Source organism: Talpa europaea, assembly GCF_964194135.1.
Source record: "Talpa europaea genome assembly, chromosome: 2".
NCBI lineage: Eukaryota > Metazoa > Chordata > Mammalia > Eulipotyphla > Talpidae > Talpa > Talpa europaea.
Window position 1 is genome coordinate 44,776,857 of NC_140068.1, and position 25,972 is coordinate 44,802,828.

Consider the following 25,972-nt stretch of genomic DNA (forward strand, 5'->3'; position numbering starts at 1 on the left):
TAATTTCTTCACTTCTGCTGTGCATTTTGCCCTCAACAATTAAAATACACTTTCCTGTTATGCTCTATCTTAAATGGGAGTAATGTTATCTTAAGTTCTGGGAGGGGAGAAGATTATTTACACAGCTTGGAGAGCACTATATTCCTTAAGTATATATTGCGAGTTATTATAGTACTGAAAATATTGGTCACTATTGGGAATTACTTTAACTTTGGAAAATGATATGAATGAATAACGAATGCTTATGGGAATTACTCTGTGTCTCAAAAAATATCTTTTGGTATGATTGGTCAATTAACCTCTGTGTTCTGGTCATATTAATGAGCAGAGAAGCATTATTTTACACCTTTGCATGTGGATATACCTAAATCTGTGCTGTCCAGTATCGTATCCACTAGCCACACAGGAATATTGAGCAGTTGAAACTGATTTGAATTGAGATGTGCAGTTAGTGTGAAATACACTTTTTTTTTTGGCTCAAACCATGTAGGGATTTCAGTGAATAATTGTGTTTTAGTTGTGGAAAAGGAATGTGAGGCAGAAAAAGTGGAACATGTGACTTTTTTTTAGTGTTACAGATGAAGTTGTTTTTGTCCTTGATGGATGACAAATGTGTAATATTGGCTTAATGGCTATCAGCTTAAATTTTCCGGGGCTGTTTCAACTTTCAAACAATTGCTCCCATGTGTCTTGACTTTTTTTAATTAGAAAAACAACTCTGCAAGCCATTCACCTGTCAGCATCTCTCCCTATATCCTTTACCTTCCTTCCTACTGTATAGGTTAATTGTCATGGGCCCCTCTAAGTCAGCTTGCCATTTGAGATCTAGAGTCCATCCACTGTCACTTACTTGGGAGTATTGTTTCAGCAACTCTCTCCTGCTCCGTTCAGCTTTTGTTTTCTGATCATTCCCTTGCTTTATAAACATGCTATTATTTCTTCCCTATTAGTGAGGAAAACAGACACACTCTCCCTATTTCAGTTGTCCCCACCCCTGCTTTGCCCATCTCCAGCCACTGCCCCATTTTTCACTTCTTTCTAGCAGAACTGCTTGATAGAGTTTAATGCTCTATCAAGCATTAAACTTGATGGTCTCCAGTTTCCTCACTGCCCATTCTCTTTTGGGCACCTGTAGGGTAAGTGAATGAATCAGGCTTTTTGCACCACTAGTCTCTGTGGCTGTAACTTGCCTTCAAAGTGTTAATGCAGAAGCGCTTGGGAGCGTGAGCACGGGGCACATGTACCTGATTGTGGACCCTGGAATATGGGTGTGCGCATGCGTAAGTTTGCACACCTGAGCCTGGGGGTCAGGGATATAAAGGATGGCTACGGGACGGCTACAAGAGGAGGAGTGACTACAGAAGAGGGGAGACCATGAGAAAAGCCAGAAAGCAGAGGGGAAAAGTGTAAGGATTTTCTGGGGATTGGAAGGCTTGGTTGCTGCCAGCCTTGGAGATGGGGGGGGCCCAGAAGGGGTACCCCAATTCCCAGTCCCTGGTCCCCCTGCCCGCCCTGTGCCTAGTTGCCCCACTACAACACCCCATGCCACAGCCATTGCATCAATCAAAGTCACCAAAGACTTCTGTGTTTTGAGAGGCAGTCTTTTTTTTTTTTTTTTTGAAACCTATTGTCAACTTTTGACCTCATTTGAAAAACTGTCTTCACTGTAAGCAGCATTTACCTTCTTTAAATGACTCTTCACTTGCCTTTCAGGTTTGTTCTTCACTTGCTAAGCTTTCTCAGACTCCTTTTCTGGTTTCTCCTTATCCCTGTACATATAATGTACAGTCCCTGGGGGTGAGTGGAGAAAAGGAAGATTTATTGAGTGGTTTGATTTTTCTGGAGCATAAATTGTGGTATGTGACACTAAAAAGATAGGCAAGGTACTTATCTTGGGAAATATAGCAGAAGAGTTCTCAGAGAAATGTCAAACAGAAAAAGGCAGTAACAGATACTTTTGTGTTTTAGAGAAGTCATTTTATATTGAATGTGTGTAATAATCTACTGTGAGTTATTTTAGTTAGATGGCCAATTTGAGCCAAAAACTTAGAATATTTTCAGCTCGCTTTGGTGATATTCATGCAAATATTCCTAAAAATAAAAAGCTGTGTATAATAAAACAGTTGATCTAACATTCAAAACAGATGTAGCCAAATGGTTCCTTAGCACACAAATCTGTGCATTTATTCTAAGATAATGTTCTAGAAACATTTTTTGGAATGTGGGGAATATTACCTCATTGACCAGTGTCAGTGACAAATACTATATCTGTACTTTACTTGTTTATTAACTTTAAACAGTAACATATGTCTTCTTTGCCTGACTTAGCACCAAATGACTTTATTGTTTAAAAAGTTCATAAATGAGGGCCCTCCCTGGTGGTGCAAGGGGTTAAGCATAGCACTTTGAAGCTGTCTGCAGCCACTGTAGCAGCAGTTTAATCCCCAGCCAGGGAGGTGACTCTTATGGTGCAGCAGACCTCTCCTGTCTCACCCGCTGCTCCCATCAGCAGTGTATTTCAGTCAGTCTGCCTGTTCTGTTCTCCACTCTGTCTCTGGTGAATCCTCTCACCACCCGTACCTCTAGCCTGTACCCCAGTTCTTGTATGCATAAATAAATCTTTAAAAAAAAGTTCATAAATGAGTAAATTAATAAACTATCTTCAAAAAACTGTAAAACTACATTAAAAAGTCAACATTTTGAGGACAGTTTCAAAATTGAAATTTCTAAATCATTAAACAATGATAGCTTTAGTTTAATAAGTGATTATAATTTTCCAAGCAATTTCTTTGAAAAGAACAACAACACTCCTTGTTTTTATGCTTTCTTGGTTATGCTAAAAAATTGTAAGATTGATTATTTTATAGTTTACATCTTGAGACTCTAGATTTGTACCTATAGCCCTGTAGTAGTTTTTAAATTATTCCATTCTTTTGGAATAAACAGATAAATTGTATTTTATAGGTGGTTATGGAGCTACAGCTTTAAATATGAAACGGGATCCTTTACATATTAAAACCAAAGGAGAAGAGTTTCCCCTGACTCTGGGCCGGGATGTGTCTGGTGTTGTGATGGAATGTGGACTTGATGTGAAGTACTTCAAGCCCGGAGATGAGGTAAGTTGTGAATGCTGCTGTTCTTTTTCTAAATGTGCAAATTGCATTCTGCTTCTTTTGAAAATATATTCTACATATTTTTCTTCCTTTTTTTTTAAGATTTATTTATGCAAACAAGAGCTGGGGTGCAGGCCAGAGGTATGGGAAGGGTGAGAAGATTCACCAGAGACAGAGCAGGGAGCAGAACAGGCAGATTGAAATACACTGTTGAGGAGAGCAATGGCGAGACAGGAGAGGTCTGCTGTGCCATGTGGGTTAGCTCCCTGGCTGGGCTTGAGCTCTTGCTGCAGTGACTGTGGATTGCTTCATAGTGCTGAGACTTAACCCCTTGTGTCACCAGGGAGGCCTTCGTTTTTTTCTTCTTTCAAACAAATATATGGACTTTGGCTAAAACCCTCATTCCCATAGTTTTATTTCATAAACTATTCCAAAATAACTTGCTCATACTTGAGTTCTGTAAATCTTATGCTTAAGAATTGCAAGACTTTGAAATATGTGGATTTGGGGCTTGCTTTCTTTGTTGGATGAGTCTTTAACTGACATTTACTACCTTATGGGTTAGGTAGTTTTAAAATAGCTAAGGTTTGGTATAATCACCTGTCCCTTGTCACTTTGAACTTCCATACCAAGAAGTTAAATTGACCTTATAATAACAGCAAATACTGTTTTGGTTTCTTTTCATAAAATAACTCATTTCATCCCTATGAAATAAGTGTAGTCAGGAGGCCATACTATAAAGAGGTTGCACAGCTAATAAGTGGTAGAACCAAGATTCAAATCCTAGAGACTGTTCTTACAGGTACTGTAAGGTAGTGGGCACATCTATCGGACTTACTGACCTCTGCTTTCAAGGTGGTTTGACTGAACAAAGCTAATAACTAAGTAATACTTAGATATCATGTGAAAATAATTCTTGTAGTTGGTGTATGACTGACTGATTCTTTTTTTCACAGAATGGGGTTTGTATTTAGGACCACCCTCATGTTTAGCTTGGGTTAAAATTCCTGTTTCTAATAAAGGTGTGTATGTGTGTTCCAGGTCTGGGCTGCAGTTCCTCCCTGGAAACAAGGCACTCTCTCAGAGTTTGTTGTCGTCAGTGGGAATGAGGTAACGTACCAACTCTGCTAAAATGCTGTTAGAAAGTATAAACAAAGACTCACAAATACCTCTGAAATAATCGGTTGTTTTTCAAAGTGACTTCATGTTTTTTGAAAGGGCTAAGGTAGAGAATAGGAGTTTTTGAAAGATTAAAAAAGTGTTTGATGTCATTTAATAACACTGCCTGCCAAAGCAGTTGTCTTTGTCTTGTGAGGCAGAGATTTGGAGTAAGATCTGGAAACCCTGTTGTGTTTCTTGATTTTACCCGGTATAAATAGTTGAAACCAAATACATCAAGTGAAGCATACTGATTAATCATAAACAGAAGCCTGAAAGTATCAAGCTGATTCAGATAACTTTAAAAACAGGAGCCTAATCAAATACAGTAAGAAGTCTGACAATTTGAGTTGAGTAAAAGGGGTTAACATCCAGCAAAGTGGCCACAGAAGGGAGGGCAGGAAGAGAAAATGTGGGTATTACTGAGATTAGAGAAAGTCTGGAAAGATCACCTTCCTGTAAATGGAAGTAAAGGAAGCAGCTGATCTCAAAAACAAATTAAAATGTTGTTTATGAGGGCTTAAGGTTTATTTGGATTGATTTCTAGGTATAGTCAGTACTAATGAAATTATTATTATTTTTTTTTATTTAATGAAGAATGAAACAGCTGCATTTGATAACATAGCCTTGAAAACACTACTGAACCTCCGTGAGGCAGGTTGCATCATTTGGAGAATATTCCTTAGTGGTAATCTTGGAGTAGGGTATACAAAAAACTCTGACCCTGACAAATGTTATAGACTTTTCTTTGAAAACTGTTGGGTTCCTGTGAAAGCATATGTACTTAATTATTGTCCACAGGTTTGCAAGTCATTGCTTATTTTTGACTTTTTTTCAAATCTAGGTCTCTTTCAAGCCCAAATCGCTCACTCATGCTCAGGCTGCCTCTTTGCCATATGTGGCTCTCACAGCTTGGTCTGCCATAAACAAGGTTGGCGGCCTGAATGACAAGAATTGCACAGGAAAACGGTAAGTTTCAGAGGTGGCTTCTAAATTTCCCTTGTCTCTTTCTGTAAGGTCTTTGTAGTAAATTTGTCAGAGACAATAAAACAGCAAAATTGGCCTAACATTTTAAACAACTCCATTTGTGTCATTTTGCTCTTTCTTAACCTCATTCTATTGATTCTTAATTAAATAGGATTTTATAAAAATTGAAATGTGTAGGTAAACTTTAGGAGTTTGAACCTTCTAAAATAATGCAAAATTTTGTATGTGAATTTCTGGGAAGAAGATCCATAGCTTTTATGAAATTCCTAAAAAGGTTAAAATCACCCCATAGTTTCTAGAGAATGATGTCCAGGTATAGGTGGTTTATCCCCTACCGCTATTAGGAGTTGTTCTCATACTTGCTAGATTTCTATAAAATGATTGCAAAACCTTGAGTATTCTTGAGTTCTCTTAAGCACAATGTTTGGTAGCTTCAATTTTGGTGTTTAAGGACCTTGAAAATATGCTTGATGAGTTAACAACGACATAGAGAGTAGAAATGTCTTCTGCTTTCTAACTGGGTGGCTCACTCAGTTTTTTCCTCTGTGAGTTTTATTTTAAGGTTAAAAATGATACATATTTCACTGTTGTGGCATATAGGAAACGATAATTGGTGGCCACTGTTATTGGCAATAAGATTATATTCTTTGTAATTTAGAAACACATCATAGAGAAAACTGATGATTTTACTTGGTGAATACTCCAGATACTAAGACTCACTTTTGACTGGTGGTAGAGACAGCTATAGGTCAAATTTTGATAAAATAACCTTTTTTGATTACTAAGGATTATACAGGTAAAATAAAGTCTGTAATGTTGTACTGTTGTGAAACCTTGCACTTTATATTTAATGCGTAGGTTGTAAAACATTGAATTGAACGAAAGCTTAACTGTATTTCTGAAAGCAGTGTGAAGGCTATTCATTTAATGAGTTGTCATCTTTTGTCATGGAACTCAGGTAAATATTCTAAACGGCAACTTTGGGGGCCTTTCTTGATGTTACTACTTTAGTCACACACTTGGTTTAAATTAAAGAATTTTGACCACAGGATTTTTTCTAATGGGTTGCCTGCAGTGACATTTATATTATGTTGTTTTCCCTGTTGTACACTATGATTGGAGAGCTTCCATTCCTTTCCCCAGCTCCATGCATACATTTTTTAGTTCTCCAGGCATACATTTTTTTTAGTATCTTTAGTAGAAAACAATTTAGGAAATGATCTCGCTGTCTCTTCTCACATACATAGGTGTGTGCCCCAGTTTATTGTTTGCTTCATGGATAAATCTTTGATATTATGTTATCTTCTGTTTAAGCAATGAGGACTTGGAACTGGGGAAGTAGATGACCACATGCTCTTTATGGTCTCTTTGCAGTTTCCTCCTAGGTATTACGTATAGGACAGAGTAGCTTGTAAGGAGAGCTTTGGGAATTGGAAAGTTTTATACTTTAAAGGTGATTATGTAGTACATTGAGTTGAGGTTGTTCATTAATTTAGATACATGTTAACCAGGTTGGAGTGAAATCTATTGTAAAGAACCTCACTGGCTCACATCATGGACTTCTACCATATTCCCATGTACATTGTGACCTCTGGGATGCCTTTGTTCTTAGTGACAGAGCTTGTGCTAGAAAATTTCAGCTTACTGAATTACTACACATGGGTGGTAATAATGGCTTACCTCTCCTATTACTTATTTGTAAGAATCGCAGGAGAAATGGTGCACCGTAAATAAATACTGTAAAATACTTGAACAAATTATTATAATGGGATTTTATTATTAATAAGTTCAGAGGTTCCAATGTGCAGAGTGACCTTGTTTGACTATTCGTTGTGATAACTGGAGCATATCTTGGCTTCTCTAAGCAATACTTACTCTTTTCTGTTAGCTGTTGGCATTAAGGTATGCTTTTTAGCCTATTTAAAGGAGGTCAGTGTTTGTTATCAAGGGTCTGGTTTTCTAATGAATTCTAATGAATTAAAAAAAAAAAATACCCAAACTAACAATGACAGAAACACCTAAGAGCTCCCTGGAATATTTTACAGAATTTCCTTATTGCATTTTTTTGAAATTAAGACAAGGTTTTCTTAGGGTTTGATGGTATTTACCTTTTCCTTTTTTTTTAAATTTTATTTCTGCAACAAGTGAGTATCATTGAACTCGGGATAATTTAACACTGATGTCATATACATAATGGGTCATTTTTGCCTACACTTTGGTAGCACTAGAAAGTGTTAAATTATTTTGTGATTATCAGCATATCCATATTTTCTTCATCTTTATGCAGAGGTACTCATACATAACTCAGGGTTCTAAAGATGAAAAGAACTTTTAAAAAAGTGGTTATACCAAGTATGTTTTGAAGGTGATTGAATCTAATGGTTATAATTATCGGTGGTGTCATGGTACACCTCAAATATTTCATGCTATCCCTGAAATTCATGTCTTTCTGGCAAAGTTGGACTTCACTCTGATGGAGAATTAGAAAGTGTTAGAAATTGAGCCATTCCCCCTCCACAAAATAAATTTCACTTTTAAATCATGTATATTTAAAACTCAGTGCAGTGAATTTATGATTTTTTTCCCACTATTTCTTTTTGAGATTATTCTTTATGACAGTAAAATTTTCTCATAGTGTAAATCAGGTGTCTAATTAATTCTGTTTATGAAATTAGGCTCAAACTTAAAAATATTGAACTTAACAACCTCTTTCCCCATATGCGTATAAGTGTAGTGAACAACTTCCTTCTTTCCACGCCTTCTATTGCCTCTACTTCTCCCCACTACCCACCTGTTTTCTTCCCATTCTCCACTACCCCTGTGGACTTTGGGTTTTTTTTTTGTATTTCACTTTTTTTTTTTTAAAGATTTATTTATTTATTTGTTTATGCAAGCACTGGGTACAGTCAAAGCACGGGAGGGTGAGAGAATTCACCAGAGCGGGCAGCAGAGCAGGCAGAAGGACCGAAGTACACTGCTGAGGGGAGCAGTGGGCGGCAGGAGAGGTCTGCGCGCCATGTGGGACCCTCCTCCAGTGGCCGGGGAGCAGCCGGGGATCAAACTGGTGCCGCAGAGGCTGTGGGCAGCCTCGCAACCCAGCGCTCAACCCCTGCGCCACCAGGGAGGCCCTGTATTTCACTTTGATTAGAAGGACAAGGGGAATTAAAAAGAGGCCCCTATACTTTACTTATTGAAGAAATTGTGGGGTGGGGAAGGAGAGAGGGAGGGTGAGACTGCCTGGCCTGTGTAATGCAAATAGATCTTGTCACTACTCTGGACCTATTTTCCTGGATCTCCTAGAGTGCTCAGTTAAAGAACTAGTAGAAAACACTTTGTTTTATGGATTAGTGTTCTAAGTGACTAGGGGAACTAACTTGTGAGGTTTAGAACTCATTTACTCTTAAGTGCACTGTGTCCTAGTTTCCAGCCTGATGCTTCAACTGCAACTGCTCTCACTAGGGTCACAGCTGACTAGGTTGCCAACTTGATGAGAACTTTTTTGTTCTTGTTATAAGTTGACCTTTCTGAAGTATCTGGCCCAGTTGACCACTTCCTTAACAATTCACATTGTGCATGGTTTCAGGGACAAGACATTCTTCTTGGTTTTTTTTTTGCCCCTTTGACCAGTTTTTATCATTTTTGAAAGTGCCCCCTTTACTATAACAAGCAGGCTACTTCATTGAGGTTTGGATATATTGGGTAACCATTATAAAAAGCTTGGTAGAAAGTTTCCCCACTGTATAGCCTATAAGCTGCTGGCTGCTGGGGGTAAGCAACAGCAGTGTTTTTCTTTTGTGTTGAAAGTGCTCTTAAGAGTACAATAGTTCAACCACAGGTCTGTAAACCACAGAGGAACAACTGACTTATTGCTAGCTGGAAATTTTATTTTGCCTGATGGCCTTTTCTGAAACTTTGTTTAAAGAAAAGTATGGTTGAACCAGATGACTGGATCAAGAAGATGTGGTACATATACACCATGGAATATTACTCAGCATTCAAAAAAGATAAACACATGCAATTTGCAGCAACATGGATGGCGCTGGAAGGGATCATGCTCAGCGAAATAAGCCAGAAAGAAAAATACCGGATGGTCTCACTCATAGCAGGAATCTAGAAAACTTAAATAAGGGACCAGGAAAAAGAATAACTATAAGAAAGAAAATATCAAAATCAACAAACAACTATGAACCAGAGACACTCTATGGGGGGTAGGGAGCGGGGAAAAGAGGGCTTGGGGTCAAAATAAGGGGGTTGTAATTGTATGGGGAATATAAAAATAAAATTTAAATTAAAAATAATAAAAAACAGAATTAGGGGAAAAACAAACAAACAAACAAACAACATGGAGTTTGCAAGATAGGTATGCAGCACTTCACTGGACTTGCTCCTTGCCTATTTTGCACCTAGAGTCGCCATCAAGTGGAAGCATCAGGAACTGAAACTACTCTTACTGACCCACTCCCTTTTCTGCCAAGCACTACTGTGAAACACAGTTTTGCTTTTCTTTATTTGAAGGAATAAAGGTGTTTAATGGGAAGAGTTAAGGAAAGCTGTGAACTGAAAATGATGAAGTCAGAGACGTGTTTGGTAATTGGAACTTAAGCAACCAGTATATTTGTTATCTTCTTAATCCAGCCTTCTCAGGGAGAGCATTAAAATTAATTTCAAGCTTTTCTTCACTGGAAAAGACTTTAATACAGTCTTTCAAATAGCCAGGTAGTTCCCTAACTTGAGGTAGGCATATCTGTTGCCTTGATTGTAGACTATAATGATGACTTGTTGATTTTTAAAGTCAAAGGACATTGATGAGGCATCCACTGCATCCAGGGTAGTGTGCCCAGTATGGAATTGAGGTCTCTCTGTCCGTGTGGCCTTGCAGTAGTTTGGGAAGTAAGTATATGAGTGAAAGTTAATAATGTGGCTAATGCTAAATGCTTGGCATGGATGTGAGGTTTAGGGCTATCATGAGAATGTTGTGGAGGAAAACTGGAAGGGAAGGGAAGCCTGGGCAGGCAATGAAGGCATCTGGGAGTTACATGGGCCAGTGTACATGGGACTTGGGAGTAATGGTAGTGGTCCAGAGTAGCTGAGGTGGAGAGTTTTGTTCAGGAAATAGTGAGAAGAGGTCAGAATTGAGATAGATTAAATCATAAAGAACACAAAGTTTGGTGGCCTCCCTGGTGGCACAGCGGGTTAAGTCTCAGCACCATGAAGCTATTGGCAGCCACTATAGCTCGAGTTCGATCCTTGGTTAGGGAGCTAACCCACATGGTGCAGCAGACCTCTCCTGTCTTGCTCACTGCCCCCCTCAGCAGTGTATTTCAGTCAGTCTGCCTGTTCTGTTCCCCACTCTGTCTCTGGTGAATCCTCTCACCTCTCCACACTTCTGGCCTACACCCCAGCTCCTGTATGCCTAAGCAAATCTTTAATTTAAAAAAAGGACATAAAGTTTGACTTGTTATGTTTTGATAAGAATGGGCTGAAATAAGAGGGTATAATATTTCATAATTGTATGAATTTTCAGATGTCTGTGAGGCAATTTTAATGCTTTTTTTTCCTATTTAGGAGGTACTAAAGCTATTAAATATGTCTATTGAAGGATTTTGGATAGATTGATCTTAAAAGTTTCTAATGTTCATAATTTATATTTCTGTGAAATTAAAAGTAACTTTACCTAGAAGGGATGTAATTTACAAGGAGACTTGTTTTAATTATATTTAATGGTATAAAATTAAAAGGGAATAGCTGGTTCAGAAATTTCAGTGTTAACTTTTAAGATCTAAAGGGTGAAAAGGTCTTCTGTGATCTGGGTACGAGAGAAAAAGTAAACAGAACTAGGCTATATATGTGATAAGGGATTAATATCAATAGCATTAAAAAAGCTTACCCAAACCCAAACAATTCAATTAAGAAATGGGCAGAGGATCCAAATGGACATTTTTCTAAAGAATGCATGTAATTGGTCATCAGTGTTAACAAGGATGTGGTAAAAGGGAGCCCTTATGCTCTGTTAGTAGCAATGTAAATTGATGCAGCCATTGTGGAAAACAGTATAGAGATTCCTCAAAAAAATTAAAAATAGATCTACCTTATTGAACAATTCTTCTTTTGAATGTTTATTCATAGAAAATTAAAACACTATCTCCAAAAGATAGCTGTAACCCCATGTTCATTGTGGGATTATTAACAGTTGCCAAGACATGGAAACAACCTAAGTTTTCATCAGAGCATGAATGTATAAAGAAAACGTTTTGGTCAATGACAGACCATGCAGGTCCCAAGAGGTTATATCACATATACCTATACTATGTGATAAGGCAATACCCTGCCACATAGTGTGTCTGTAGTAGGCTGTATCATTTGGTTTGTGTAGTTACACTGATGTTTGCATAATGATGAAATCATCTAACAATGCCTAACTTCTCAGGACATATCCCTGTCTTGAAAGATGCGTGACTGTATGCAATGGAATATTACTATTCAGCTATAGAAAAAGAGGAAATATTGACATTTAGGGCAAAATGAGTGGACCTTGAGGATGTTATGCTAAGTGAAATAATAGAAAAATAAGACAAATACCCAATGATCTTACTTATATGTGAAATCTAAAAGAAAACAACCAAACTCAGAAAACAGACTGGTGGTTGCCAGAGGTGAGGGGTAGGCTGTGAAATAAAGGGTCAAAAGGTACAAACTTTCAGTTATAAAGTAAATTATGAGGATGTAATGTACAACATTATTATTAGCACTCTTATGGTGACTATAGTTAATATTGTATATTTGAAAGTTGCTAAGGGAGTAGTCCTTAAACATTCTCAACACAAGAAAAAATCGTAATGATGTGAGGTGATGCATGTTAACTAAACTTACTATGGTGATCATTTTGCAATATATACATAAAATGGATCATGTTGTACACCTGAAACTAAAGTAATATGTCAATTATATCTCAAAAAAAAAAAAGGAAGAAACAAATTAGGGTTAAGATTGTAGATATAATGGCCATGCCAAGATGTGGTGTACTTGGTGTAGGTAGCAAAGTCCTTGGCTGTTTTCGCAACCATGTCAAAGAGGGACCCACAAGCAACAGTTGGACACAACTTGTGGAGACAAATAAATAGAAGCATAACTACTCCCTTCACTTAGTCTGCGGAAAAATAATTTTCTCTGTATTCATAAAGAGAATTCTCAACATCTCTTTAGCTATTGTAATATCAGCTATCAGTCATGATTTGTAATGTTCCTCAGCCTAGATTGGTAGCATAACACAAAGTGCAGTTTAGTACAAATTTCTTGGAATCTGAAACTCTGTAGCCCACACTCTGGTGCTAGCGTAGCTCAAGAATATTTAAATATGTACCACATCTTCTTGATCCAGTCATCTATTTTGGGGCATTTGGGTTGTTTCCAAAGCTTAGCTATTGTAAATAGTACTGCTATAAACATAGGGGTGCAGGTGCTCTTTGGAATTGATGTTTCTGTGTCCTTTGGAGTGGAATTGCTGGATCATATGGAAGCTCTATGTTTAGTAGGTCCAGAAATCTCCACACAGCTCTCCATAGTGGTTGGACCAGTTTGCACTCCCACCAACAGTGCAGGAGAGTTCCTTTTTCTCCACACCCTCGCCAACATTTGTTGTTGCTAGTTTTTTTTAATATGTGCCATTCTCACTGGTGTAAGATGGTATCTCATGGTAGTTTTGATTTGCATTTCCCTGATCACAAGTGATGTTGAACATTTTCATATACACCATGGAATATTACTCAGCATTCAAAAAAGATAAACACATGCAATTTGCAGCAACATGGATGGCACTGGAAGGGATCATGCTCAGCTAAATAAGCCAGAAAGAAAAAGAAAAATACTGGATGGTCTCACTCATAGCAGGAATCTGGAAAACTTAAATAAGGGACCAGGAAAATGAATAACTATAAGAAAGTGAAAATCAAAATCAACAAAAAACTATGAACCAGAGACACTCTATGGGTGTGGGGAGCGGGGAGGGGAGGAATTGGGGTCAAAATAAGGGGGTTGCAATTGTATGGGGAATATAAAAATAAAATTTATTTTTTAAAAAAAGAATATTTAAATAGACTGTAAAGCAGCGATTCTTGACTAGTGATTCTTTTTTGGCTCACACGCTTCCTTGGGAAATTGATGATAGGTCTGGATTCCTTTCCTCTCAATGCATGTGTGCACAGTCATACCACAATGTGCATGTTATTTCAGTCATTTCATAATTTCAGAGGTTATACACCCCCACTTCCACAATTCATAAACTCTAGGTGAACACCCTTGAGGTAGAGTGGGTGGAGGACTATAGTAAGAAAACGTGGTAAAAACCTGGGATTCAAGGAAGTTTGTGCTGATGGGACAGATTAATCTGCTTTAATAGGAATTGAAATTGAGGATGAGATTGGTCATTTATGAAAGTTGATGAGCTTGGCAGGACGTGTCTGAACAAAAGACATTTATTCCACTGTGGCGTAAATGTCAGGAATGTGATTTTTCTAATAGAGCAACTGAATCTACTGTAACACACTAAAAGGATTGTAAACAGAGAAAGGTATGATAATTTTAGCCTAAAAGTTGTAAGATAGATATTAGCAAGTACCATCTCAGCTACTTTTTAAAACACAAATTTGTATATTTTTAATACTTTGTATTAGAGTTTATAGGATGTCTGCTTATAGCTTCTAGGTGAACCTGAAATAAATATCCTTGTGTAATGTTGGGAAACTGAAAGACTGTTGGCTTTGGGAATGCAATGTCTTTGAGCTAGTTCCATCTTGAAAACCTGTTTATTTATCCAGTTATTTTGCTTAAGATTTTCATTAATTGTAGCTTCTTTTGCATTGCAGTGTTTTAATCTTGGGTGCTTCAGGTGGCGTTGGTACTTTTGCTATACAGGTAAACTCATTTATTTTGTGAATAGGAATATTATTATTTTCATGAACTTATAAATTCACATGTTATAACTTATTTTTCACTAATAGCTGAGAGAAAGGTAGGTTCAGTAAATTCATTGTATTGTCTGCTTGCTCTTCAAGAAGAAAAATTTTTAGTGTAGGAGGAAATACTAATCTTGTCAGAGGTTTAATCTATGAGTTAGTTTGTGAATGTCCTGTACAACAAACATAGGAAAGCATTTAAGTAGGAAGACCATGGGCAGTGCACTTGGATGGAAGTTTGTAATTTGTTATAAATTGATAAACTGATTCTAAAATGTACATAGAAATGCAATAATTAAACTACTGTGAAGATGTCAATACCACCTCATAGTAATCTGTAGCTTCAATGCAACCTTACTAAATTTGCAACTGTCTTTTTTGCATCCGTTGACAAGCTGATCCTAAAATTCATATGAAATAGTAAGGGATCCCAAATTACTAAACAGTCTTGAAAATGAACAAAGTTGGGCTCATAAGTCTGTTTTAAAACTTCCTAGAAAATTACAATAATTAAAACAATGTGGTGCAGCCATAAGGATACAGTTTGTAGATTAATGAAATTTAGCATTAGAAATAAATCCATACATCTTAGGACAGTAAATGGAGAAGAGAAGTGCTGGGATACTATTTTCAATGAGTGGTTCTGAGATAACTGCATATTTCCACATGCAAATGAATGAGGTTGAACCCCCTACTGTGGCGGCTCCTGAGAGCAATGTGACAATTGCCACAATCTCGCATTAATTGGGTGGCTGTGCTAGTGTGGCATAATAAGCCCCCTGCCCCTGTGCGCTGGACTGGACAGTCAATGACGGGTAAGATCAGGAAGTGAATTCTGACAACCTAAGACAGACGCAGTCCCCGAGGGGAATTTGGTTCCCACCTTTTCAGCCATGACGAATAACTGGAACAATTAGGCCTGGGCGTTGTTAAGGCACCACCAAAATATGTTGTTACTCATTGCCAGTAACAAGGATCATAGTAAAGGAATGCAGCCATGGAAACTGATTCTATTACTTAGTAAATAATATAGCCAAACAAAGGTATAAGAATAAATAATAGTATATGAAAAATATAATACTAAAATAATAATAACAATGTAATCATAATGCAAATGTGCTAGAGTGAACCTCCAGTATGGAGATTAGAGTAAGAAATGTTCTTGATTTGCACTTGATTTCTTGATAGATAATAAGCAAGATGTAATGATATATGACACAATATGCACTTATGCCTTGGTAAATGATTAACCAGACACTGTGCAAAACACAATGAAGTAATTACTGTAAAAATGTATAAAAAGAGAAGATTGCTTTCAATAAATTGCACTCAGATTTTCACTCTCCCTTGAGTGTGTCTGTGTGTCATTCTTTCTTGTCCCTCGCCCTAATTCCTTCGATCACCTTTTGCTCATTCACATTCAACCCTGAGATTGTCTCAATCTCCCGCCACTGCTGGGCTGGTCCGCGGCACCCTACCTCACCTCATATACAAAAACTAAAACAGGACCAAAGACCTAAATGGAAGCGCTAAGACCTTTAGACTGTAGAAGAAAACGTAAGAATAAATCCTTATGTAGAATTTGCAACAGATTAGTAAATCTGATACCAAAAACACAAGCAACAGAAGAAAAAAATAAATTAGACTTAATCAAAATTAAAAACATGTTTACATCAAAGTACATTATCAAGAAAGTAGAAAGGCAATTTAGAATGGGAGCAAATGTTTGCAAATCATTTACCAGATAAAGGTGTAGTATTCGGAATCTATAAAGAACTCTTACAACATAACAGAACGACAAACAACCCAATTTAAAAAATAGCAAAGGATTTGAACAGACATTTCTTCCAAGAAGGTATACAAATGGTCACTAAGCCCAGGAAAGATGCTCAGCCTGTTGGTTTTCATGGTTAGCGTGGACATCATTTTCATTTACCTGATCTTGGAGGAAAAGCTTTACGTCATTAGGGAAATGCAAACCAAAATCTCAATGAGATACCACTTCCCATCTATGAGGAAGGTTATAATTTTCTTAAAAAAAGAAAAATAACAAGTATTGTCAAGGATATAGAGAAATTGAAACTGGTGCATTGCTAGTGGGAATGTAAAATGGTGCTGCCATTATGGGAAACAGTGGCAGTTCCTTAAAATGTTAAACATAGAATTGCCTTATGACTTAGCGATTCCATTCTTCTATACCTGGGAGACATGAAAACATGTTCCAACAAAAGCTTGTACACAGTTGTTCATAACAGCATCAATCTTCACAATAACCAAAAAAATGAAAGTATTCTAATGTCTTATCAATTAATGAGTGGATTAACAAATGTGCTCTATACACACAATGGAATATTTTGAACCATAAAAGAGAATGAAGTATTTTTTATTTTTTATAACAAGGTTATGTATTGGTCAGTTGTTACAAAGGTTTTTTTTTTTTTAATATTTTATATAATTCTTACATCTTTTTTCATCTTTGCACAATGTATGCATTTTCATTTTGGTTATATTCCCCATACGCTTGCACCCCCCTACTTATTTTGACTCTAGTCCTTCCTTTCCTCGACCCTCCCTCCCCACCGCCCTCCCACCCCTCATAGTGTGTCTCTGGTTTATAGTTGCTTGTTGATTTTGATTTTTACTTTGTATTGATTAGTCTTTTTCCTGGTCTCTTATTTAGGTTTTATAAATTCTTGCTATGAGTGAGACCATCCAGTATTTTTCTTTTTCTTTCTGACATTTCGCTGAGCGTGATCCCTTCTAGCTCCATCCATGTTGCTGCAAACTGCATGTGTTTATCTTTTTTGATTGCTGAGGAATATTTCATTGTGTATATGTACCACATCTTCTTGATCCAGTCATCTGTTTTTGGGCATTTGGGTTGTTTCCAAAGCTTAGCTTTTGTAAATAGTGCTGCTATAAACATAGGCGTGCAGGTGCCCTTTGGAATTACTGTTTCTGTGTCATTTGGGTAAATACCTAGGAGTGGAATTGCTGGATCATATGGAAGCTCTATGTTTAGTAGGTCCAGAAATCTCCACACAGTTCTCCATAGTGGTTGGACCAGTTTGCACTTCCATCAGCAGTGCAGGAGAGTTCCTTTTTCTCTACACCCTCGCCAACATTTGTTGTTGCTAGTTTTTTTAATATGTGCCATTCTCACTGGTGTAAGATGGTATCTCATGGTAGTTTTGATTTGCATTTCCCTGATTACAAGTGATGTTGAACATTTTTTCATATGCCTTTGGCCATTTGCATTTCTTCTTAGGGGAAGTTTCTTTTTAGCTCTTCTGCCCATTTTTTTGACAGACAGATTACCCAAAGCAGTGATAGTGTAGACAAAGATAAACAGCTGGGACTACATCAAATTAAAGAGCTTCTGCACAGCAAAAGAGACAATAACAAATACAAAGAGAAACCCCACCGACTGGGAGAACATTTTTGCACACAACACTAATGATAAAGGACTGATCACAAAAATCTACAAAGAGCTGATGAGACTCAACAAAAACAAAGAAAATAATCCAGTCAAAAAATGTTACAAAGATTTTAACTAGTCTCTCAGGAAACTAATCCTGTGAACTTATCCTCCTAAAACATACACCGTTCCTCAAATGTATGTCACTGCACTGTGCCCACCATTAAAGCATCCATAGTCCTTTACTGTAGACCATCAGGTTCCTTATTTTGTAGATCGTTTGTTTTGTTTCTCAACATTCCACATAAGTGAAATTATCTAGTATTTGTCTTTCTCCTTCTGGCTTACTGCATTTAATATATTCCTTTCTACTTCCATCCATGATGTCATGAATGGCAAGTGTTCCATTGTATATACGTATCACATGTTCTTAATCTCCTCATCTGCCTTTGGACATTTAGGTTGTTTCCATAACTTGGCTATTGTAAATAGTGCTACAATGAACATAGCAGTGCATATATCTCTCCCAATTAGTGCTTTTGCAATTTGGGTATCTAGGATTGGAATTACTGGGTGGTGTGGTAATTATATTTTTAATATTTTCCATAGGAGCTAGCCTATCTACAATCCTACCAACAGTGTACAAGTGTTCCTTTTTCTCCATATCCTTACCAACACTCGTTTCTTATTTTTTTGATATGGGTCATTCTCATGGGAGTAAGATGATACACCATTGTGATTTACGTTTACATTTCCCTGATAATAAGCGATGTTGATTTTTTTCTTGTACCTTTTGGCCATCTGTCTGTCTTCTTTGGGAAGTATGTTTAGCTCTTCTGACCATTTTTTGATTAGGTTCTTTGTTTTCTTTTTGTTGGGTTGTATGAGTTCTCTGTATCTTGGATGTTACCCCCTTGTCAAATATATGATATATAGATATTTTCTCCCATTCTGTAGGATGCCTTGTCATTTTTATCATAGTTTATATTTACAAAACCTCTTAAATTTGATGTAGTCTATTTTGCTTTTGTTTTCTATGCTGTTGGAGTTGAGTTCCCAAAGACATTACTGAAACCAATGTAGAGAGTGTTTTGCCTTTATTTTCTATATATATATATATATATATATATATATATATATATATATATTATATGGTTTCCAGTCTTTTATTCAAGTCTTCAGTCCATTTTGGGTTAATTTTTGTTGTAAGGTGTGAAAGAGTAGTCTAGTTTATTTTTCTACATGTGGCTGTCCACTTTTCCCCGCACCATTTTTTGAAGAGACTTTTAATTCCTCCATTGTGCTCTTGGATCCTTATTGTAGATAAACTACATAAATACGGTTTCTTTTTGGGCTCTCAATTCTATTTCACTGGTCTGGGTTTCTGTTTTTATTCCAATACCATATTATTTTGATTACTGTAGACTTGTGGTATAGTTTGAAATTTGGGAATGTGATACTCTTCTTTTTTGTCAAGATTGCTTTGGCTATTTGGGATCTTTTGTGGTTCCATGTAAATTTCAGTAATGATTCTTCTGTATCTTTGAAGAATTTGATTGGAACTTTGATAGAAATTGCATTAAATATATTGCTTTGGGTAAGATGCCCATTCTAATAATGTTAATTCTTCCCACCTGTGAGCATGGAATATCTGTTTCCTTGTGTTACAGTTTTTATTGAATCAGTCTTTGACTTCCTTTGTTAGGTTTATTCCTAGGTATTTAATATTGTTTGATACTATAAATGGGATTGTTTTCTTGATTTCCTTCTCTTCTGTTTTGCTACGTGCATATAAGAATGCAGCAGATTTTTGTATTTTGATTTTGTGGCTCACCTCTTTACCATACTGATTTATTGTATCTAATATTTTTAATGGAGTCTAGGGTTTTCTATATATAGTATGTCATCTTCAAATGGTGAATACTTTCACAATTTGGATTCATTTTATATCTTTCTTTTGCCTAATTGCTCTAACTAGGACTTCCAATAGTACATTGAACAGAAATGGTTAGAGTAGACAACATTGTCATTTACCTGATCGTGGAGGAAAAGCTTTACGCTTCTCATTATTGAGTATTATATTAGCTGTGGGTTTGTCATACATGACCTTTATTATTATTATGACCTCTATATTGTACTGTGTTTCTATCATAAATGGATACTGAGTCTTGTCAAATGACTTCTCTGCATCTATGAATATGAACATGTAATTTTTGTGTTGTCCTTTAGCTTATATGGTGAATTATTTTGATTGATGTGGGTATGTTGAAACATCCTTGCGCCCCTGAAATAACTCCCACTTGGTCATGATGTCTGATCCTTTTAATGTATTATTGAATTCAGTTTGCTAAAATTTTGTTGAGAGTCTTTGCACCTGTGTTGGATCTTTATTTTTGTCTCCAGGTATTTTAATTTCTTCTTTCGATTTCCTCCTTAAATCCTGTAGTTTGTAGTGTATTGTTCAGTCTCCACATATTGAGGTTTTTTCCTGTTTTCTTTTGGTGGTTCATTTCTAGCTTGATATCACTGTGATCAGAGAATGATACTTGATGTGAATTTATTGAACTTGTTTTGAAACCTAACATATAATCCCAGTGTTTTGTGACCTAACATGTCCTGAAAACTGTTCCATGTGCACTTGAGAAGAATATACACTCAACTTTATGGGATTGGAGTCCTCTATAAATGTCTAGTGGGCCCATCTGGTCTAATTGCTCACTTATGGTTGGTGTTTTCCTTGTTGATTTTCTATCTGGTTGATCTGCCGTTGATGTAAGTGCCATTGATATAAGTGCTTTTGGTACTCCTTTGGTTGGTGCATATATATTGTGAATATTAAGTCTTCCTGATGTTGTGACCTCTTAATCGTGATATAACATCCATACCTGCTCTTGATACCCTTTTAACTTGAAGTTTATTTTATTTGACATAAGTATGGCTGTCCTTGCCAATTTTGGGGTTCCACTTACTGTTTTGTTTTTTTAAAGATTATTTATTTATACAAGCACTGGGTACAGTCAGAAGCGCAGGAGGGTGAGAGAATTCACCAGAGCCAGAGCAGGGAACAGAATAGACAGACAGATGAGGTACACTGCTGAGGGGAGCAGCGGGCGGCAGGAGAGGTCTGCGCGCCATGTGGGACCCTCGCCCAGGGGCCGGGGATCGAACTGGCGCTGCAGAGGCTGTGGGCAGCTTCGCAACCCAGCGCTCAACCGCTGAGCCACCGGGGAGGCCCTTAAGAGCACATTTTCATGTATTAACCTACTAAACTGACATCTGGTTGCTTTGACAGAGCTACCTGACTTAAAACTAATACTAGAGATGCAAATAAAGAGCTGTTGCATTTTTATGTTCAGGACACTTAAAATAGTCATTTCCTGGTACATGAATTTTTTACCAATTTACTTTTGTCATCATAAAGCACTAAACTTATGCTTTCTCATCTTTTCTGATTTTGGTGAGGCACTGAGACCTTCCCAAAGAAGACTGGTTAAAACTTCATGACAAGGCAACTGTCATGAAGGGAAAATGTCATGAAGGGAAAATGAGATCTGTTTCTTGGATTTTCTTAGTGAACTTGAGTTGAATCACTTTTACTAGTCTCCGAGAGATGGCTTCCTATAGTTCTTGTTAAGACAAAGCACTTAAGATTTCTCTAGAGATTAGGTTAATATATGTACACATGGTACCAACTAATTTTTTTTAAATGTAGTCCATTTTCCTGCTTCCCCCCCCCCCACCCTTTTTTTTTATTGGCAGGTACTGAAGGCGTGGAATGCTCATGTGACTGCAGTTTGCTCTCAGGATGCCAGTGAACTTGTAAGGAAGCTTGGGGCAGATGATGTAATTGACTACAGATCTGGAAATGTGGAAGAGCAGTTGAAATCTTTAAAACTGTATGTATTAGATTAACGTTCACATCAGGAAAGTGGGGACAAGAACACTTGATAATATAGGCCTGAGAGGGTTTGGTGGCCTGACAATAATATTGAAATGTTTCCATAGATACTTGTCTAAGATTTCAAGTCATTAGAATTTATAGGTATTATAACTCCAGATGTTAATACAGCACAGAAACATAATGTGCTAACTGAGAAGGTATTTTGCCTACACAATTTTTGCTAATTTTTAAGTTACTTTTATTGCTGGTTTGTAAGAGGTCTGAAGGCATAGTTGGAAGTGTGTACCCTTCTGAAGTACCTATAACAAGGAAGAACATAGGGCAGTGCGTGAAAATACGTGACTAGCACATGTTTTCAGTGTTTTAGCTTGATAAGGCCTTCAGAGAAACAAAGGCCATGTATTCTGTTAATGGGAGCACTGTGGATATTCTCAGTGCATTTGAGCCAGGCAGTGATTTGGCCTAGAGTACCAAACCGAAGCAGATTCAGGAGTTCCACCGGCTCTGTTGATTAATCTTCACTGTGTCTTGGGCAGAAATAGGAAGGTGGCTTATTCATCTGGTTTTCATTCAGCTGAGATAAAACTGAAGCTGAGAGCACAACTAGGAAATACTTGGAAAGCTGTTTTACTGTTTTTTTCAAAGGTTTTTCTCCTTAATCAGTTTTCCCCTTTTTGGGCATTTCTTGATTTTTCATTTTTTTGCACACCTGCTTTTTAAAAAAAGGAAAAAGGGAAACAAAAGGATCCCCCATCTAACACTACCCAGTCTTTCTCAGCCAGCACCATCCTCTCCCACAAGGAGATGGCAGTAAGATTAGGAGCAGCCAGCTGCTTCAGCTCTTTAGGGAGCCTTCCTCTTGCCAGGCAGGGTTTGAAACATGGCACACATATACAGTGGTGAATGAGACAAATCCCCCTTTGGGGCTTACATTCTGGTCAGGGAGTTTCAGTGGTAACTGCTTTCAAGAACATTGATACAGGCAAAGGGGAAAACAGATGATGAGGAAGGAAGCTGTTTTAGGTGGTTTGAGCAGTGCCTTCATTGAACAAACAATGGGATTTTTTTTTTTTTTGATCTTGCTCCCTGCTATAGCCCTCTCTACCTAGAGCAGTGTAGTAACATGTACTAAGTGCTCGATAAATATTTGTTTAATGAATTATTGAGGAAAACTGGGAGAAGAGAAATTGTGCCAAGTGGAGATAACAAATCTGAAGCTGTCTTGGCAGGAACACACTTGACGTGGTTGAGGAATAACATTGTCCCTTTCAGAGATCTTGTCAGCTACCTTCCTGCCCATATGTCAGGAAGTTAGCCTCTGTGGGCCTGAGATCTACCTCCTAGATAAATGGTAATTTTGTTTAATCTTATATGCTTTTAGTAGTAACAGCATGAAACTGAGGCCATGGCCAACCCATTTCCCTCTGTCTACCTGAAGTTTATAAATGGCTGGAATTTGTCACTAGAGAACAGAACACCTGACAGATGGAAGATCGGGAGCACACTCAACCTCACATCTCGACCCTATGTGACAGTGTGCTCCTCTGCATCTCTGAAGAGTGGCTCCTTTTTTTCACTTGCTTGCTTTTTTCCAGAAGGGGGACCTTACTAACTGACCAATGAAGGCCATTACCTTTTTTTTTTTTCCCCAACAGCTTTAGTGCAATTTGATGTTCATATTTTCTCCTTAGAGTTTGGCCTTTGAATACACATAGAATAAATTTGTTCCTCTTTCCAAGTAGCAGGTTTTTAGATTTGAGTCTTAGACTTTTACAACAAGAAAGGGCTTGAAACCCTTCAGTCCAAACTTAATCATGGTGTAGTTAAGAAAATAAGGGACAGAAGATTTCTGAGTTTTTTGCACATTCAGGGTCATGCTACTTAATCATCAGTGGGAGGGTTGATTCTCCAACCTGGTCTTCAGACATTTTTTTTTTTTTTTTGGTATGCAGTGACTGTTCTGTAATACCAGATTGCCCTTAAGTTTCATTTAAATTAAACATCACGTTTGTTCAAAATTTGAGAATGAAGTGGAAAATTAAAAATAGTAACAAGTGAAAACTTAAACTCATGAAGAAAATTTTCTGTTCTTTTCTAATGAGAATAATAATCTCAAGGTCATTCTGCAGTACATAACCTTCAGTTTTTTATTTACCCTTGTTTAGTTTAGTCCCATAAAAGATTCAGTATCCACAAAGTTGGCCATAACATTTCTGGAAGCTTTGATGTCTGACTTTATCCAGATGATCTAGAAAGGAATTCATCTGCTAGTTTGCTTAATTTATAAATATTCATTCTTTATATAGATCTTTGTTTTCAAAATTATATTAAAACCTCCTTAGCCTTTATTCACTTTAAGTAGGATATAATTATAGCAGTTTTAGATTAAATTTAAGGATTTGAATATGTCGATTCCTGTGGATTCCTTTGTGACTGGATTTTTGTAGCATATTAGAGCAGAATTGAAGACTGAGAGCAGGTTGTTGATTTCTTTATGTATTGTCCTGATATTGTGTGTGAAACCCAAAAATAAATACATAAATAAAAACTTCCGGAAGGTGAAGAGGATGCTTCTGTAAGCACTTCTGTCTTTGAAGGGAATAAAAGCATGAAAACCTTTTATACTTTTCTTTCAAGTATTCATGTAAATTAGAGAATACTTTGACTTATATTGAATGGAGAACTTTGTGGTTTTCTTTAAAGCTTGAGTCAAGATTTCTTGATCCCAGCAAGCTTACTTTCTCAACTACTAACATTTTCAACTGGATAATTTTTTTATTGTGAGAGGCTGTTCTCTGCACAGTAGGGTGTTTCTGTCATCCTTGGTTGCTGGATGCCAATAGCCCCTTTTCAATACCTTCTCCAAATACAACAACTAAGACCATCTCTAGACATTGTCAAATGTCCTCTAGAGACTAAAGTCACCCTTAGTTGAGGACCACTTAAGTCATTTTTAAAGCATTAGAAAATTATGTCATCGTATGACCGAAAATATTAGTCTCATTTGACTTAGAGAAAAACCAGAAATTCAGTCCAGTGAAGACTGTATTTTTCTTTTTCAAAGCTACCACCTCTCTGCTGGACAGCTCTGCACAGCATGGTTTGTGAGCTGTCACTGAAATAAAGCCTAAGGTAGTGGGCGCAGGCGTGAAGGGGGTTTGGAGCCTGGTCAAGACTGACAAGGATGTTTTTATTTGATTCTTCCTTCCTAGGTTTGACTTTATCCTTGATAATGTTGGTGGATCCACTGAAACATGGGCTCTAAAGTTTCTCAAGAAATGGTCAGGAGCCACATATGTGACTTTGGTGACTCCTTTCCTACTGAACATGGATCGATTGGGCGTAGCAGATGGCATGTTGCAGACAGGAGTCACTGTGGGTTCTAAGACATTAAAGGTAGGGGGAATGGTCTTGGTTGGTGAGAGCAAGCTGATAACTCATACTTCTGGATCTTTGTTTCCATTTAGTTTTTCTCTTGGAGGCTGCGCAATGAAGTGGCTGTGAGCATGAAATATGGAGTCACACATTAACTAGGTTCAAATTCTGGCCTCTGCTTAATATTTGTATGATCCCTGGCAAGTTACCTAATGTCTCTAAGCCCCATGTCTTCACCTGTCAAGTGAAGCTAATAGCATATCTATCTTACTGCCTGTTGTAAGGATTAAGGGAGATAACCCATGTGAACAACTTGGCATGATGCCTAGTACAAAAAAGCTTTTATTAAATGTTAGCCTTTATTATTACCACTTGATATACTTCTGTTTCTTTCTTGCCTGTTCCTGATGGCCCCTCTGTTTCATCAGTCTTAAACTAATAGTCTTTTGTATAGGAAGGTGGAAACTATTAAGAGTGCACACAGTTTTCTATTCTCTGGTAGTAACAATGACATAGGTCAGTGATTCCAAGACTGAGACTTTCAGATACTTAGGGTCCGTGGACTTTTTTTAAAATGTTAAAGAAATTGTAATTTACTTCATTGAGGCTACAAAGGATAATTAGAATCATCATTCTTCTTCTGGAATTGTACTAACTTATGGTGACATTGTATCTCCAATGTGAATCAGAAACTTTAGCTATTGATGGCTTTTTGGGAGTTTTCTGAGACTTGATTAGTAAGCCTGACTCTGTTAGGGAAGCCACCATGAGCAGAACTGTAAGGAGCAGATATCACCCAGTTGAACACACCCAGTGTGTGGTAACCTTGAGGGCTACTGCAAATCAGCATTAGTTACAGGATTGATATTAAAGCTTGAAAGTCTGTTCTCTAGTTAACATGATGGCCTGTTGCCATCACAGTGGTGACAAAAGCTAATAAAATGTCATGGTATGCACAGTTGGTAGCCATAGGTCATTGTTTTAAAATCTAAATGTTGAAATAGAATGAGTGGTAGGAAAAAAGTATAAATAAAATTCTGTCTTTTACTTCAACACAAAATACTGCAAA

General features: G+C 37.2%; 1 protein-coding gene across 1 annotated transcript in view; it reads left to right on the forward strand.

Moving 5' to 3' along the window:
* The window catches only part of RTN4IP1 (reticulon 4 interacting protein 1), a gene marked incomplete at its 3' end in the record, with an annotated part of 39,328 nt that overhangs the window by 1,232 nt on the left and 12,124 nt on the right, over positions 1–25,972 (forward strand). Inside the window, exons 2-7 of the mRNA XM_084229079.1 lie at positions 2,965–3,116; positions 4,155–4,223; positions 5,116–5,240; positions 14,120–14,168; positions 21,387–21,523; positions 24,741–24,924. Coding sequence (XP_084085205.1) covers positions 2,965–3,116; positions 4,155–4,223; positions 5,116–5,240; positions 14,120–14,168; positions 21,387–21,523; positions 24,741–24,924 — 716 coding nt within the window. The remainder of the gene's footprint in view (positions 1–2,964; positions 3,117–4,154; positions 4,224–5,115; positions 5,241–14,119; positions 14,169–21,386; positions 21,524–24,740; positions 24,925–25,972) is intronic.